Source organism: Molossus molossus, unplaced genomic scaffold (genome assembly GCF_014108415.1).
Source record: "Molossus molossus isolate mMolMol1 unplaced genomic scaffold, mMolMol1.p scaffold_m16_p_17, whole genome shotgun sequence".
Lineage (NCBI taxonomy): Eukaryota > Metazoa > Chordata > Mammalia > Chiroptera > Molossidae > Molossus > Molossus molossus.
Window position 1 is genome coordinate 8,202,634 of NW_023425352.1, and position 12,692 is coordinate 8,215,325.

The 12,692-nt window shown below is 60.7% G+C and overlaps 1 protein-coding gene across 1 annotated transcript in view; it reads left to right on the plus strand.

Annotated features, from left to right (window-relative positions):
- KNDC1 (kinase non-catalytic C-lobe domain containing 1) overlaps positions 1–12,692 on the plus strand; it is a 54,789-nt gene that overhangs the window by 27,624 nt on the left and 14,473 nt on the right. Inside the window, exons 10-19 of the mRNA XM_036265477.1 lie at positions 128–286; positions 1,444–1,536; positions 2,015–2,108; positions 2,667–2,826; positions 2,898–3,138; positions 3,184–3,595; positions 3,863–4,007; positions 4,774–4,874; positions 5,628–6,034; positions 10,813–10,842. Of these exons, the coding sequence (XP_036121370.1) occupies positions 128–286; positions 1,444–1,536; positions 2,015–2,108; positions 2,667–2,826; positions 2,898–3,138; positions 3,184–3,595; positions 3,863–4,007; positions 4,774–4,874; positions 5,628–6,034; positions 10,813–10,842 (1,842 nt within the window). The remainder of the gene's footprint in view (positions 1–127; positions 287–1,443; positions 1,537–2,014; positions 2,109–2,666; positions 2,827–2,897; positions 3,139–3,183; positions 3,596–3,862; positions 4,008–4,773; positions 4,875–5,627; positions 6,035–10,812; positions 10,843–12,692) is intronic.

The following is a 12,692-nucleotide window of genomic DNA, read 5'->3' on the forward strand; positions in this document are numbered from 1 at the left end:
TGTTAAACACGTACCTGGGGGGCTGGGGAGCCTGGGTTTCAAGGAGGTGCTGGTGGGCTCCCAACAGGGGTGGCTCTGTAGGGATGGGGACCGTCTGCTGAGCACGGCTGGCTTCTCTCGCCCCCAGGCCTCAGTGTACTGTGTGGCCGCGGTGCTGTGGACGGCGGCCAAGTTCAGCGTCCCCCAAGACCACAAGCTGGCCCTGCCACGCAGGCTCAAGACCCTCCTCCTGGAAATGGCCCGACGCAGCGCCCAGGAGCGGCCGTCTGTGGCTGAGGCCCTCAAGGTAACCTGGCAGCTGGGCACGGCTGGAATCCGGAGCCTGGTCAGTGCCCACTGGGACGAGGAGCTGGGGGAGCTTCTTGTTTCCAGAAGTTGGCATTGGGCAGGGAGGGCTCGAGTTTCTATTGTGGAGGGCCCACCACTCAGCATTGTCCCCAGACCGCCTGGCCAGAGAGTGGGTAGGGCTTCTCCTGGGACCAGCCCAGACCCCCACCAGAGGCCCTGCCAGCAAGGAGCGGCGCACCCCACACACCCCACTTCCCCTCACCTCCTCTCCCTGTCTGGGCTGGAGTTGGGGGCCACAGGGCTGGGTCCTAACCCTCCTTCCAAGTGACAAGTGCAGGGGGAGCCCCGCTGTTTCCCTGGTCAGGGGCCACAGGACCTTCTAAAAGGAGAAGCTTTGTGTAAACGGGAAGGAGACAGCTGTGGAGCTGCAGCCGGGGTGCAGGGCCCTGTCTGCCCCAGCTGCTGCCGAGTGAGGATGAGACCCATTTTCAGAAATAAACAGGAAGGCAAGCTGTCCCCAGTCAGTGTGTGAGCCTGTGGAGTGTGTAGCTTGACAGCGAAGGCGCAGGTCAAGGGACAGGCACCTGCTCAATACCCCGAGGGTCTCCGAGGCCCCGTCTGCATCTATCCTGCAAGGGCCGCTGCCTCATTGTCAAGGTCGTAACGGACTCAGGCTCTCCTGGGGCACGTTACCTTCACCGTAACGTCAGAGTTTTTCTGTTCCAAGTTGCGGTCTTGGGGGTGGTTCTGTGTGTGCGAGCTCACTGGTTCTGCCCCGGTTCTGTAACATCAGCCTTTCTTGTAGTTCTTGGAGGGATGGCTGGGAAGGGCATGTGTCCTGGTGCCCTGTCTCAGCACTTGGGCCCCCGGCAGCCCTCCCCTCCATGCAAGTGGCTGTCAGCAAGGCCACGTCCATCCAGTTTTTATTCCTCGCTGAGGACATCCCAGGAGGACAGCCGCTAGGGGTGCGGATGCTGGCACGGAGCACAGGCTGCCCGAGCCTGGCGGCCCCCGGGATCTTCCTGTAGAGAAGCCCCCAGGCCCTCCACGGCAAGCTCACTGGCAGGCTCCTGTCCAGCCCGGCGCGGAATGGGGCTGGGGCCGAGCCACCCCATCTCCGCGTGTTGGACGCGTGGTCCGTGTCCTTGCTTTCAGGTATGTGGCAGTTACCTCCTTCAGCGAGGCATGGACAGCAGGAAGATTTTAGCCCACCTGAGGGCGTCCACTTGTCAGACCACGACTTCCAAGGCTCAGGTGCGAACCCCTAAACTGCCCTGGGAGACGAGGGTCCCTGTCTCCACGGTTCATTGTATAGATATGCAGAGTGTCGGGACGGGGGCGACTCCTTCATACGTTCCTCTCAGCCTTTCCCAGTGTCTTGAGTGGTAGCCCCACCCTGGCCCCTGTTGACCCAGAGCTGGGCGCAGGGCACACCCCCGCTGTCCTGCACGCTGACCCTCAGGTAGGCGCGTCGTTTGCACACGTGCCTGTTGGCTTCCTGGGCAGCTGGCTGGGGTGGGCCACCTCAAGGTCCCTGGTCAGCAGACAGGCACACACCACTCAACAGGGTCTCAGACAGTGCGTAACCTTCCCGTACCTTAGAAACCTACCAAACCTTGTTGAATCGGGTCTCCAAAGAGAAGTAGGCTCAGCTGGGGCTGGAGCACGGTGTTGACTGTGTGCCCTGGTGGCACTTTGACAGGGGGCCTGTGTCCTTCTGCCCCAGGTTTACCAGGAGGAAGAGACCATCAGTCTCCAAAATGTGTTCTCGGTGGTTGAACTGACCCCCACTGCAGCGCCCGCTCCTGGGTCCAGCTCAGGTGTGTCCCCTGGGACCAGCCTATCCTGCCCTGTGGCCCCTGCTGTCCACCAGAGTGTGATGCTGCACCTGGATGTCGCCAGGACCCAACCAATCCCCCCTCCCCCGCCTTCATCTCTTCTAAATGCCTTGTCACTCCGGCCTTGGCTCTGAATTCCCTCACCTCACCAGCCCCCAGCAGCAGCTGGGACCCCATCTCCACTCCCCACCCTCTCACATTCACATGGCTGACCCCCGAGTTCCTGTCCTGCCCTGGGTCCCCTCCGCAGAACCCACCGTGTCCTGTGTCAATGGCACCTACCCCTCCTGTGTATGGCTGGGTCGTCTGGGTTGTCCTGGCTCCAGCCCTCCCGGAGCGGCGCCCCCGGCCTCCCTCCCGGCTCCAGCAGCCCTGGGCTCGACCTCCGTGAAGTCTCCCTTTACCTTGTGCTGGGAAGTCCCAGTGCGCTTGGGGATGGGGGGAGGGGGTCCCAGCACCCCCTCGGGGCTGGAGGAGCCACCTCAGCCTGACATGGTAGGGAATCAGCCTCCCGCCCACACTCACCCCAAGCTTGTCCAGGCTTTGTGCAGGTCAGCAGCGACGCCAGACTCGTGGCCGTGCAGGGGCCCGTGCCCGGTCAGCCCTCCCGCAAGGGCGCAGTGGAGTTGCCCGCGGCGTTCACCTCCCCAGCCACGCACTTCAAGCCCATCGTCCTCGCACCAGACGCAGGTGCGGCCAGGTGAGTGGCAGGTGTGGCCAGGAGCCGGCTGGGTCCAGGAGCCCCTCCTGAGTGCTCTCTCCTGCTCACAGGGAGGTACTTGCCAGGTCCTCGGGGCCGGCAGAGAGGCCAGAGGAGGGGAAAGGCAGGCTGGACCAGAACACTGACGGGAAGAAGGCTCCTGAGGCCCACGCCGTGGCCACCAGCTTGGAGACACCTGCCCCTCGGGCGCCTAGTCCCAGATCGTGTGGCACCGCCCCAGGACCCCCGGGAGAGCTGGTGCCGGAAGTGTCGGCCCGGGGGTGCCCCTGCCCCCCAGCTCCCACCTCATCAGTGACGCCCCAGTCTTCTGCCCCAGCCCTGCCCCTGAAGGCCCAGGAGCCACCCCAGGAGCCAGGGCCAGAGGAGCAGGTCCCACCGGGGGCCCCTTCTGGAGGCCCGAGGCCCCACTCCCCAGAGCCCGCCGCAGCCCGCCGTGGCCTGCGTCACCCGGCCAAGCCACCCAGAAGCAAGGCCACCAAGGGCCCAGGCCAGGATCCCCAGGGTGCCCCGCCAGCCTCACTCAGTCCCTCCGTGGCTCAGGCGAGTCCAGACAGCCCCAGGGGCGTCCCGGGCGGCCATCCCGAGCAACCCCGGCCAGCAGACCGAAGGCTGTGCCTCCCCAGTGCGGACGCCTTGTCCGTCCCGAAGAGCAGGGCCTGCCCATCCCTGCAGGAGGCCACGCGCCTCATCCAGGAGGAGTTCGCCTTCGACGGCTACCTGGACAACGGGCTGGAGGCTCTGATCATGGGTACCGGGGGCCCCGGGGCCAAGAAACACCCCAGGCCCAGGGAGAGGCGGGGGTGGACACGGTGCATGGGGGGAGGGGCGCCACAAAGAGGGGCTCACTCTGCACGAAGAGCCGGGGAGCAGAGCCAGGCCTCGTGGGTCCTTGGCAGTGAAGAGGGCCTCAGAGCCCACCCCACCCCCGAGAACAGCCTCATTTGTGCAGAGTGAGGGAGCCCCCCCAGACGGCTCGTCCACATTTTAACTTGCCCCGATCATTTTGCAAAACCAGGGGAATATATTTATGCCTTGAAAGACCTCACCTATGCCACTTTCTGTGGGGCCATATCAGAGAAGTTCTGTGACCTCTACTGGGGGGAGAAGCTGCTGCAGAATCTTTTCAAAGTGGTGAATGAGAGGACATCGCCCCCCAAGAAGTGAGTGCCCCTCCTCGGGCCCCAGGCTCCCCCCACCCAGGTCCCCCAGCCTCCCCTCTGTGTTCACTGGCCGGTCTCTCCTGCTGCGCAGCATTCAGCTCCACACCTTCCCCGCAGCGGCTGCCCGCCGAGGGCCCCTCCCGTGGCCCAGAGCCCACCCTGCTTCCACAGCTTTCCATCCTGGCTCCTCTGGGGACCGGCAGGGTCACAGGGGCCAGGAAGCACCTCTCCCTGCTCAGGGGCCGGTGGGAAGGGGCAAATAACCAGCGTCTGCCCCGCACTCTGCTGTGTCTGCCAGGCCCTGCGTTTTCCTAGCATCGGGACAGGCATCTAGAGACCAGAACTGAACGCACAGGGAGCCCCTGCCGAGGGTCCCCTGTGTACCCTGTGGGGAGGATGCCCCCCAGAGCCAGTGGTCTGCAGTCGGGTTGTCCTGGGAAGCTCCCCCCAGGGGAGCCTTTGTTAAGCGGTTGAGTGTCCGGGAGGTGCCGGGGCAGGTCGCTGGTGGGCTCCCGCGTGAGGCCCAGTGTGTTCTGAACAGACCAGTGTGTCCAGTGTTGGCACTGAGAGGGGCAGGGTTCTCTGGTAAGAGGAGGTTTCCCTTGGAAGGCGGTGCAGGAACCTGTGGTGGAGCGGGGGCATTGGGAGGGGGCAGAGGTTCTCTAGTAAGAGGAGGTTTCCCTTGGAAGGCGGTGCAGGGGGAACCTGTGGTGGAGCGGGGGCATTGGGAGGGTCAGAGGCTGCAGGTCCTCTGTTCTGGTGACAGTGCTTCGGAGGAGGCTGGGTCACAGCCGGAGGGCGGCAGCCAGGCCAGCACACGAAGCGGTTGCTCCCCGTCCAGCAAACGGCCCTTGCTGCACGGAGCAGGTAAGGGATGGGGGCGGGGCGCGGGGGGCACTTTCCACGCAGGTTCTTCTTGACCCTCTAAGTGGCTGGACAATTACAGGAAGGGCTTTCCTCCTCCCTCCTCCCTGGGGGGTCTGTACTGTGAAGGGGGGCGTTCTCCCTGACCAGCAGGTAGGTGGGGTGGCAAGCAGGTGCCCAGGTGGCCTTGGGGCCCTCATCCTCTTTCACCAGGTGCACCTGAGGACAATGCGTCACCTGCTCTGACCCTCCTTCTGCAGACAGACTCACTCTTTTTTGTTTTGTTAATCCTCACCCAAGGATATTTTCTATTGAGGTTTCAGATAGAGTGGGAGGGGGAGAGAGAGAGAAACATCGACGTGAGAGAGACAGACATCGATCGGTTGCCTCCCGCACGACCCTGACCAGGGCTAGGGACCAAACCACAACCAAAGTACATGCCCTTGACCGGAATCGAACCCATGACTCTGGTCTGAGGACCAATGCTCTAACCACTCAGCACTGACCAGGGCCAGACTCACTCACTATTGTGTGTGTCTATTTGCACACAGTGGAGGGTTCCCTCAAATCTCTACTGTCAACTTCACCCCCACACGACAGCCGGGTTTTTGAGACCCTTGCGGCCCCTCCAGAGCCGCCTGGCCGCCCCAAAACCTGGTGCCCGACCAGATGCAAGTGGCCTCTTTGTAAACAGTCCGTGGCGGGCTCTCTGTGAGACCTGCAGCTGCTGCCCCCAACCCTCTGTCCTCTGTCCAGGGAAGGACCCGCTGGCCGCTCACAGCAGCAGAGCCCCCTGCCCAGCCCCCTCGCTGTCCGATGTGGACTCGGATGAGCTGTCCCGGGGCAACTTGGAGGTGGGATTTCGGCCTCAGAAGTCGGTGAAAGCCGAGTCGGAGCAGCTGCCTGAGACCGACGCAGACCAGCTGCAGGCAGGGGGCGTAGAGCCAGCCAGAGGGACCTCGGACTCGGAGGCAGTGGCCCCGCTGGCCAGGCCCGAGGAGGGTGGCCCAGCTGTGAGCCCGGGCCCAGCCGAGTTCCAGAGCTGCAGCCCCGGCTGGAGCAGCGCCTTCTACGAGGCCGACTGCTTTGGCGCCGACGTGCACAACTACGTGAAGGAGCTGGGGGCGCGGAAGGCCAGTGGGGCCCCCCACACCTCAAGCCCGGTGAGTGCTGGGCCTCCGTCCTGTGCGATGCTGGCGGAGGGGGCCTCATCCAAGCAAGAGTTCCCGTCTCTCTGGTGACAAAGGGCCCTTCCTGTGTGCCCCACTGCCGGTGACTCCACGCCAGCTGGGGCACCCTCCCTGTGCTCATCTGCACGTGTCCTCCACATTCTGGGGTAGGAAATGGCTTTTCTCTCCCTGTTAGTGGAGCATGTGGTCACCAGGCTGACAGGAGGTTGTCCTGGCGAGTCGGGTCAGGTTCGGGCCGTGGCTCTGGCTGTGGCAGGTGCCGCTCCCCCAACCCGATCAGCCCTCCAAGCTCTTGTCCCCTCGGCAGCATCCCTGTGTGACAGTACCTGTGTGATAGTCAGTGCAGCCTGGGCCCCATCAGTCTGTCTGGCCTGGGCTTCTGTGGTCCCTGGTGGCGGACAGGAGGGAAGCCATCAGTGGTCGGGCTTCCTGCTCAGCCCAGTTCGCTCCCGGCCTCCAAGCCACAGGGCACAGGGAAGTGCGTCTCCCAGCCCTTGGCACCGTCTGAGCTCCCCAGTGTTTTTCCCGTCCACGTCCTGCCACAGGCTGAGCTCCCCTTGATTACTCAGTCCCAGCCGGAAAGAGCCCGGCCCCGCCTTGGTCCTGGCACATGTGGGGACGGGCGCTGGGGTCTCGGGAATCACGCCGTGTCCTCTGGTAGCACTGAAGGCAGGCCCCTGCTATGTGATCTCGGACCCCAGACACCAGGCCTGGCAGGTGCACAGGGGAGGACCAGGGCCTCCCGTGGGGCTCTGGCCCACACCTACGGCGTCGAGAGCAGGGCATGCAGGGCTCCTGAGACCACACGGAAGGAAGCCTGATGTCTGCGCTGGGGTCTGGAGCTCAGCCCGGGAGGAGGTGCTCCCAGCCCCGGACACGGTCTGCTTCCTTCCACGGTGGGGCTGCGGTCCTCGCGCCCATGTCCCTGCCCTGACAGTGCAGGTGCCCGGTGCGTACCACCTGGATCAGCTCAACGTTCTCGTCCTTTGGTGGCCTTTCCCAGGAGTGGGAAACAGCCCACTCTGAGCAGCAGAGGCCCGCAAGGCTGGTGACACTTCCTCCTCCCGCCGCAGGGGAAGCTGAGGCTCAGAGGGCAAGAGCCAGAGTGGGGCCCCGGGACAGCCGCTGCTCGTGACAACCAAGACAAGAAGGCCTGGCAACCGATGTGGGGCAGGTCCTCCCAAAACCGGGTTGTCCTGACGTTGGAGGACCACGAGGGGTCGTGGACAGCCAGAGTTGGCCATGAAGAGGAACAGAGAGGGGTGGAGAACAAAGCAGTTGCCCAGCTTCGCATCCACGTGTCCTAGTCCAGTCGGCCAAGGCTCAGAAGCCGCAACGTCCCAGCAGCCACCCAGGGCCCCGATCAGCCGGCTGATTCAGGGACTGTGGCGGGAAAAACACAAGACGAGCCGGAGCGTGCAAAGCACAGTGATGGGCCTGTCAGAGGCCACGAGAGCCCCGAGGAGCTCCCAGAGGCCACAGCTGGAGCACTTGGACCCGCAAAAGAAATGACACAGCAGTATGCCCTGGCCAGTTTGCTCAGCGGTTAGAGCGTCGGCCTGCAGTCCAGAGAGACCCGGGTTCGGTTCCCGCTAAGGGCGCGTACCTCGGTTGCAGTTTGTCCCCGGCCCTGGTTGGGTCATACAGGAGGCAGTCACTCGATGTGTCCCTTTCATGTAGATGTTTCTCTCTCTCTCTCTCTCTCTCTCTCTCTCTCTCCCTCTCCCTCTCCCTCTCTCTTTCACTCTTTCTGAACAAAAAAATGGAAAAATATCTTCAGGTGAGGATTAAAAATAAATTTAAAAAAGAGAAATGACACAGCACTGGACTCTAACCCAAAGGACGAAGCAGACATCCAGCAGCCACACCACTGTAGGCAGTTGAGTGAAAACCAGAGAGATGGCCCAAGGACATTTTTTTCAGAAAGAGAAAAACCCATCCCAGATTTCACGTGAACCTCAAGAGACCCCAATGACCAGAGCAAACATGGAAAACAACAGAACTTGAAGATTCACTTTCGATGTCCGTGTTCACTGCGAGGCTGCTGTCACACGTCAGTGTGGGGCCGGCGCAGGGACAAGCGTGAACCGTGGAACAGAGCAGAGAGCCCATCACCCCCCACACCTGTGGTCAAATGACAAGGGGACCAAGACCACTCAGTGGGGAAAGGTCAGTGTTTTCAACAGGCCCCGGGGAAACTGACGTCCACACGCAAAAGGATGAAACGACCCCCCTCACACCATGTACAGAAACTGACAAAAAGCAAAGCCCTGAAGAGCTAAAACTATAACTCAGAACACGGAGGGAAAGCGTCCCAACAGCTTTGGCCGTGATTTCTTGGCTGTGACACCGACAGCACAGGCAACAAGAGAGAAAATAAATGAATTGGACTCGATTGAAATGAAAAGCCTCCGTGATCAGAGAACGCCATCAGAGTGAAGAGGCTCCCACAGGTGGGCGGAAACATCTGCAGGTCATCTATCCGATAAGAGTTCAAGACAGCCCTGGCCGGTTTGGCTCAGCAGTTAGAGCATCGGCCTGTGGTCCAGAGAGACCCGGGTTCGGTTCCCGCTAAGGGCATGTACCTCGTTGCAGTTTGTCCCCGGCCCTGGTTGGGTCGTGCGGGTGGCAACAACTCGATGTGTTCCTTTCACATCGATGTTTCTCTCTCTCTCTTCCTCTCTCTCTCCATCCCACTCTGTCTGAACAAAAAATGGAAAAATGTCCTCGGGTGAGGATAAAAAAATAGAAAAAAAGAGTTCAAGACAGAATATACCAGCAACTCCTAAACTCGACAACAAAACAGACCACCCGGTCAGAAAACAAGGTTAGGACTTCAATAGACATTTCTCCAAAGAAAATATGCAAATTGCCAAAAGCACATGAAAACATGCTCAACGTCATTAGTCATTAGGGAGAAGCAAATTAAAACCACGAGATACCACTTAATACCCACTATGAAGGCTATTATAAAAATTGAAAGTATTTTTTTCTTTATTGATTTTAGAGAGAGAGGAAGGAAGAGGGGGAGAGAGAGAGAGAAACATCGATGAGCGAGAACATTGATTGGCTGCCTCCTGCACGCCCCTCACTGGGGATTTAGCCCACAACCTGGGCATGTGCCCTGACCAGGAATCCAACCGGTGACCTCTTGGTGCAGGGGTCGACGTTCAACCACTGAGCCACACCAGCTGGGCATAAAATTGAAAGTTTTAAAAAAGAAGAAAACCGTACGTATTGGCGAGGACATGGAGAGATCAGAAGCCCCGTGTGCTGCAGGTAGGAATGTAGAATGACGGGGCTGCCGTGGGAGACAGCAGGGTGATCCCTGAAAACCTCCAACGCAGAATTACCGCGTAAGCCAGCACTTCCCCTCCTGGGTAGAGACCCTAAAGAATTGACAGCAAGGACTCGAACAGAGATCTGTGTGCCTGTGTCAGGGCAGGGTGACTCACGCAGCCAGAAGGTGGACACAACCCAGGTGCCCCTGGAGGGATGAACGGATTCGCAAGGTGTGGTCCATCCACACAGTGGATATTGTTCAGCCTTCAGACGAAACAGAAGGAAACCCTGACGCCTGCTACAATACGGATGGATCTGGAGGACACTGCTCAGGGACACAAGCAGACACAGAAAGACGAGGACCGTGTGATTCCACTTACGTGAGGTCCCTGGAGGAGCCCAGTCCACAGTGACAGAAGCAGACGGCGGTGCCAGAGCCAGGGGAGGCGAGGGAGTGAGTGTGTAATGGGGACAGGGCTTCAGTTTGGGAAGAGGAGACAGTCCTGGGGGCGGACGGCGTGACGGCTGACAGCAGTGTGGGCGCGCTTAACGCCACGGAGCTGCACTATGAAGAGTGGTAAAAGTGGTCAATTTTATGCTCTGTATGTTTTGTATCACAAGACGAAAATTTCAAAATAAAAGTTTAAATGAATTGAACAGAAAAGGAGGGGAGAGGTAAACATCGGCCTTGGGGGTGGAGGGTGGAAATGCAGCTTGCAGTGGTCGTTCTGGTTGGCTCCAAGGACCAGAGACGAGATGTGGGGGCTGCATCCCTGGGGGTTTCCTCTGTCCTCCCCTCACCTCTGAGCTCAGCGTCCCCAGCGCCCCGCCAGTGTCACGGCGGTGTCACACTGACCTCAGCCGCATCAGGAGACGGTGCCTGCTGACCTGGGCCGAGGGTGGTGGGGGAGGGGTGCCCACGTCCCCCAGTGACGACAGTCACAGAAAGGTGGGATGCTGAGCGTCCAGGTGTCCCGTGATGTCACAGGTCACCCTCGTTGGCAGCAGTCACGTCCCTTATGGACAGTTATGGGCAGGCGGCGGAGGGTGGTGCCCGTGGATTCCCAGTGCGAGTGCCCAGTCTAGGTGGATGGGGCCCTTCCTCGACCTGTGTGCTCCTCAGGGTGGCAGCCGCTTGCGAGGAGACATGTCCACTGGTGAGACCAGGTCACCCCTGCATGTCACTTAGATTGTTCTTAAAAGTGGACTGAGGCCAGCTCAGGCCAAAGATTCTGCTGGGGCAGCGATGGTTCTTACTGGGTTGTGAGCCTGTGGCTGGGACCTCTGGGCTTCCTGTCCCTGAAACACCACCCTGGACAAACCAGCCCTCGGAGCCACGCTGGCCCTGCCATCACTGCAGGTGGCTCTGTAGGGACAGACTGTAGGAGGCCAGGTGGTTTGGGGGAAACGCTGTGGGGCAGATGACCAGCAGTGACCTCATTTTTCCCTTTTCCTGCTCACCTGGGAAGACGTCTCTCTTGGAACCTGAGTACAGGCAGGTGAGTTTCCTGGGCCCTCTCTGTGTCGTGGGTGGGGTGAGGGACACCCGCCCGTAGCCACGGTTTCACATTTCTCCTTGAGAACCTGCTGTGTCAACTTCAACATAGGAGCCTCAGAAAAACACGCATAAAACCGCTAGTGGACACACTTCACATTCACTGCCCAGAAACAGAGCGAGTGTGAGAAGGCCTGGGCACTGGGGGGCGGGGCACGGAGGGCGTGCTTGTGCCGTCCGTCTGTCACCAGCCGCACGGCAGCGCCCGTCCGCCCGCACGTGCTGACAGCGCACCTGCCGTGGGCCGTGGGCCGGGGCGTGTGTCTGCCCTGCGCTGTGAGCACCTCCCGTCCTGACACCTGGTTCCCTTTGCCTGCTGTCGACAGGCTTCGCTTTCGGTATTCGGGTGAATGGCCCTGCCTTGGCCACCTCACTTCTCTCATCGCCGGCTCTGCCAGCTTCCTTCTGACTTGTCTTTGCTCCCTGACACCCGGCCGCCTCCAGGTCCATGCAGAGCCGGCGGCCGCAGTGCCTGACGTGCGCCTCACTGCTCGCGTTTGTGTCTCTAACAAGTGATGCTCTTTTAATTCTGTGAAAAGTTCTCGGTCGGGTCGGGTGGGGAAACACCTAACGCAGTGACGCAGGGTACTGTCGCGTCACCTGTGGCCAAACCTCCGGCCGCTGTGTGGCCACCGGGGTGGCACCCAGCTTGAGGGTGTTTTTCTCTGTTGTCCCAGGTGTTGGGTGAAATTTTAATCCACGTAGATTTATCTTTAAAATCTGTGAAAACATCCCTTTCAAAGGCTGGGTCTGCAGGTCAGTAACGTGCAAAGTGTTGCTGACAAACTTCACACCTACCTTCATAAGCCGAGGTTCCTGAGACACTGGCCAAGAATGCACCTGTAGGAACCGGCAGCCGCTTCCGGTGGCCCCTGTGCCCACAGACCCACTCCCGGGGGCGCCAACTTCAGCGTCTGGACGGAAGGATGAGGGTTCGATGGGCTGGCTGCAGCCTTCCGCAGGGTGACCTCCCATGCTACACAGGAAGGAGGCGCGTCCTGGAACACAGCACTCTGGCCATCCTGCCCTCTCCAGGCTATGGGGACATCAGCCAGGGTCACCACCACGGTCCTCGAAAAGCCAAAGTCACAGAGACGTGTGTGTGAAGGGGGCTGCGGGACCCTCAGGCCTCGCTCAAACCGGATATGCAGCCACAGAGGATGAAGCCCACTGTGAACACGGCTCCTTGGGGCCATTAGCATGACTACCTGGTCCCGGCCTGGCCATCAGCAGGGCTCCTCAACGAAATGCCCAGAGCTGCAGTCCACAGGACGGCCACTGGCCGTGGTGACCCTGAGCACGTGAAGCGTGGCCCCCCGGCTGAGGCACTGACACTGTCCTTTGTTCAATACTAGAGACGCCATGGGTGGCCATGTTGGTGACACAGATCCTGTACACGCAGCTCTTGTGTTGTCCCCGTTACAGGGCTGGTACCCAGGACTGCCAGCTGTCGAGGGAGGGAGCCATACTGGGGCCCAGGCCGAATGACGTCCAAGCCCATGGTCTCCTCCGAAACATGATCCCAGGAAAACGAAGCCCCCGCAGCTTCGGGGCAGCGACGTTCAGCGGGCCGCCCCCAGAGTGCTCGCCTCACGTGGACACCTCTGCGTGGTCTCAGTCCACTTCTCCACGTGTGTCTCTGTGGAGACAGACTGTCGCCGTTCCCACTGTGACAGCCTCCCCCGCAGTTGGCATGTGGCTGAGCTGTTCTAACAAGACTGGTCAGAGGGACGTGTGCTCCATCTGCACCATGGGCCCCTAGTCGCCCTGACAGGGAGGTCTGACCAGCCATCA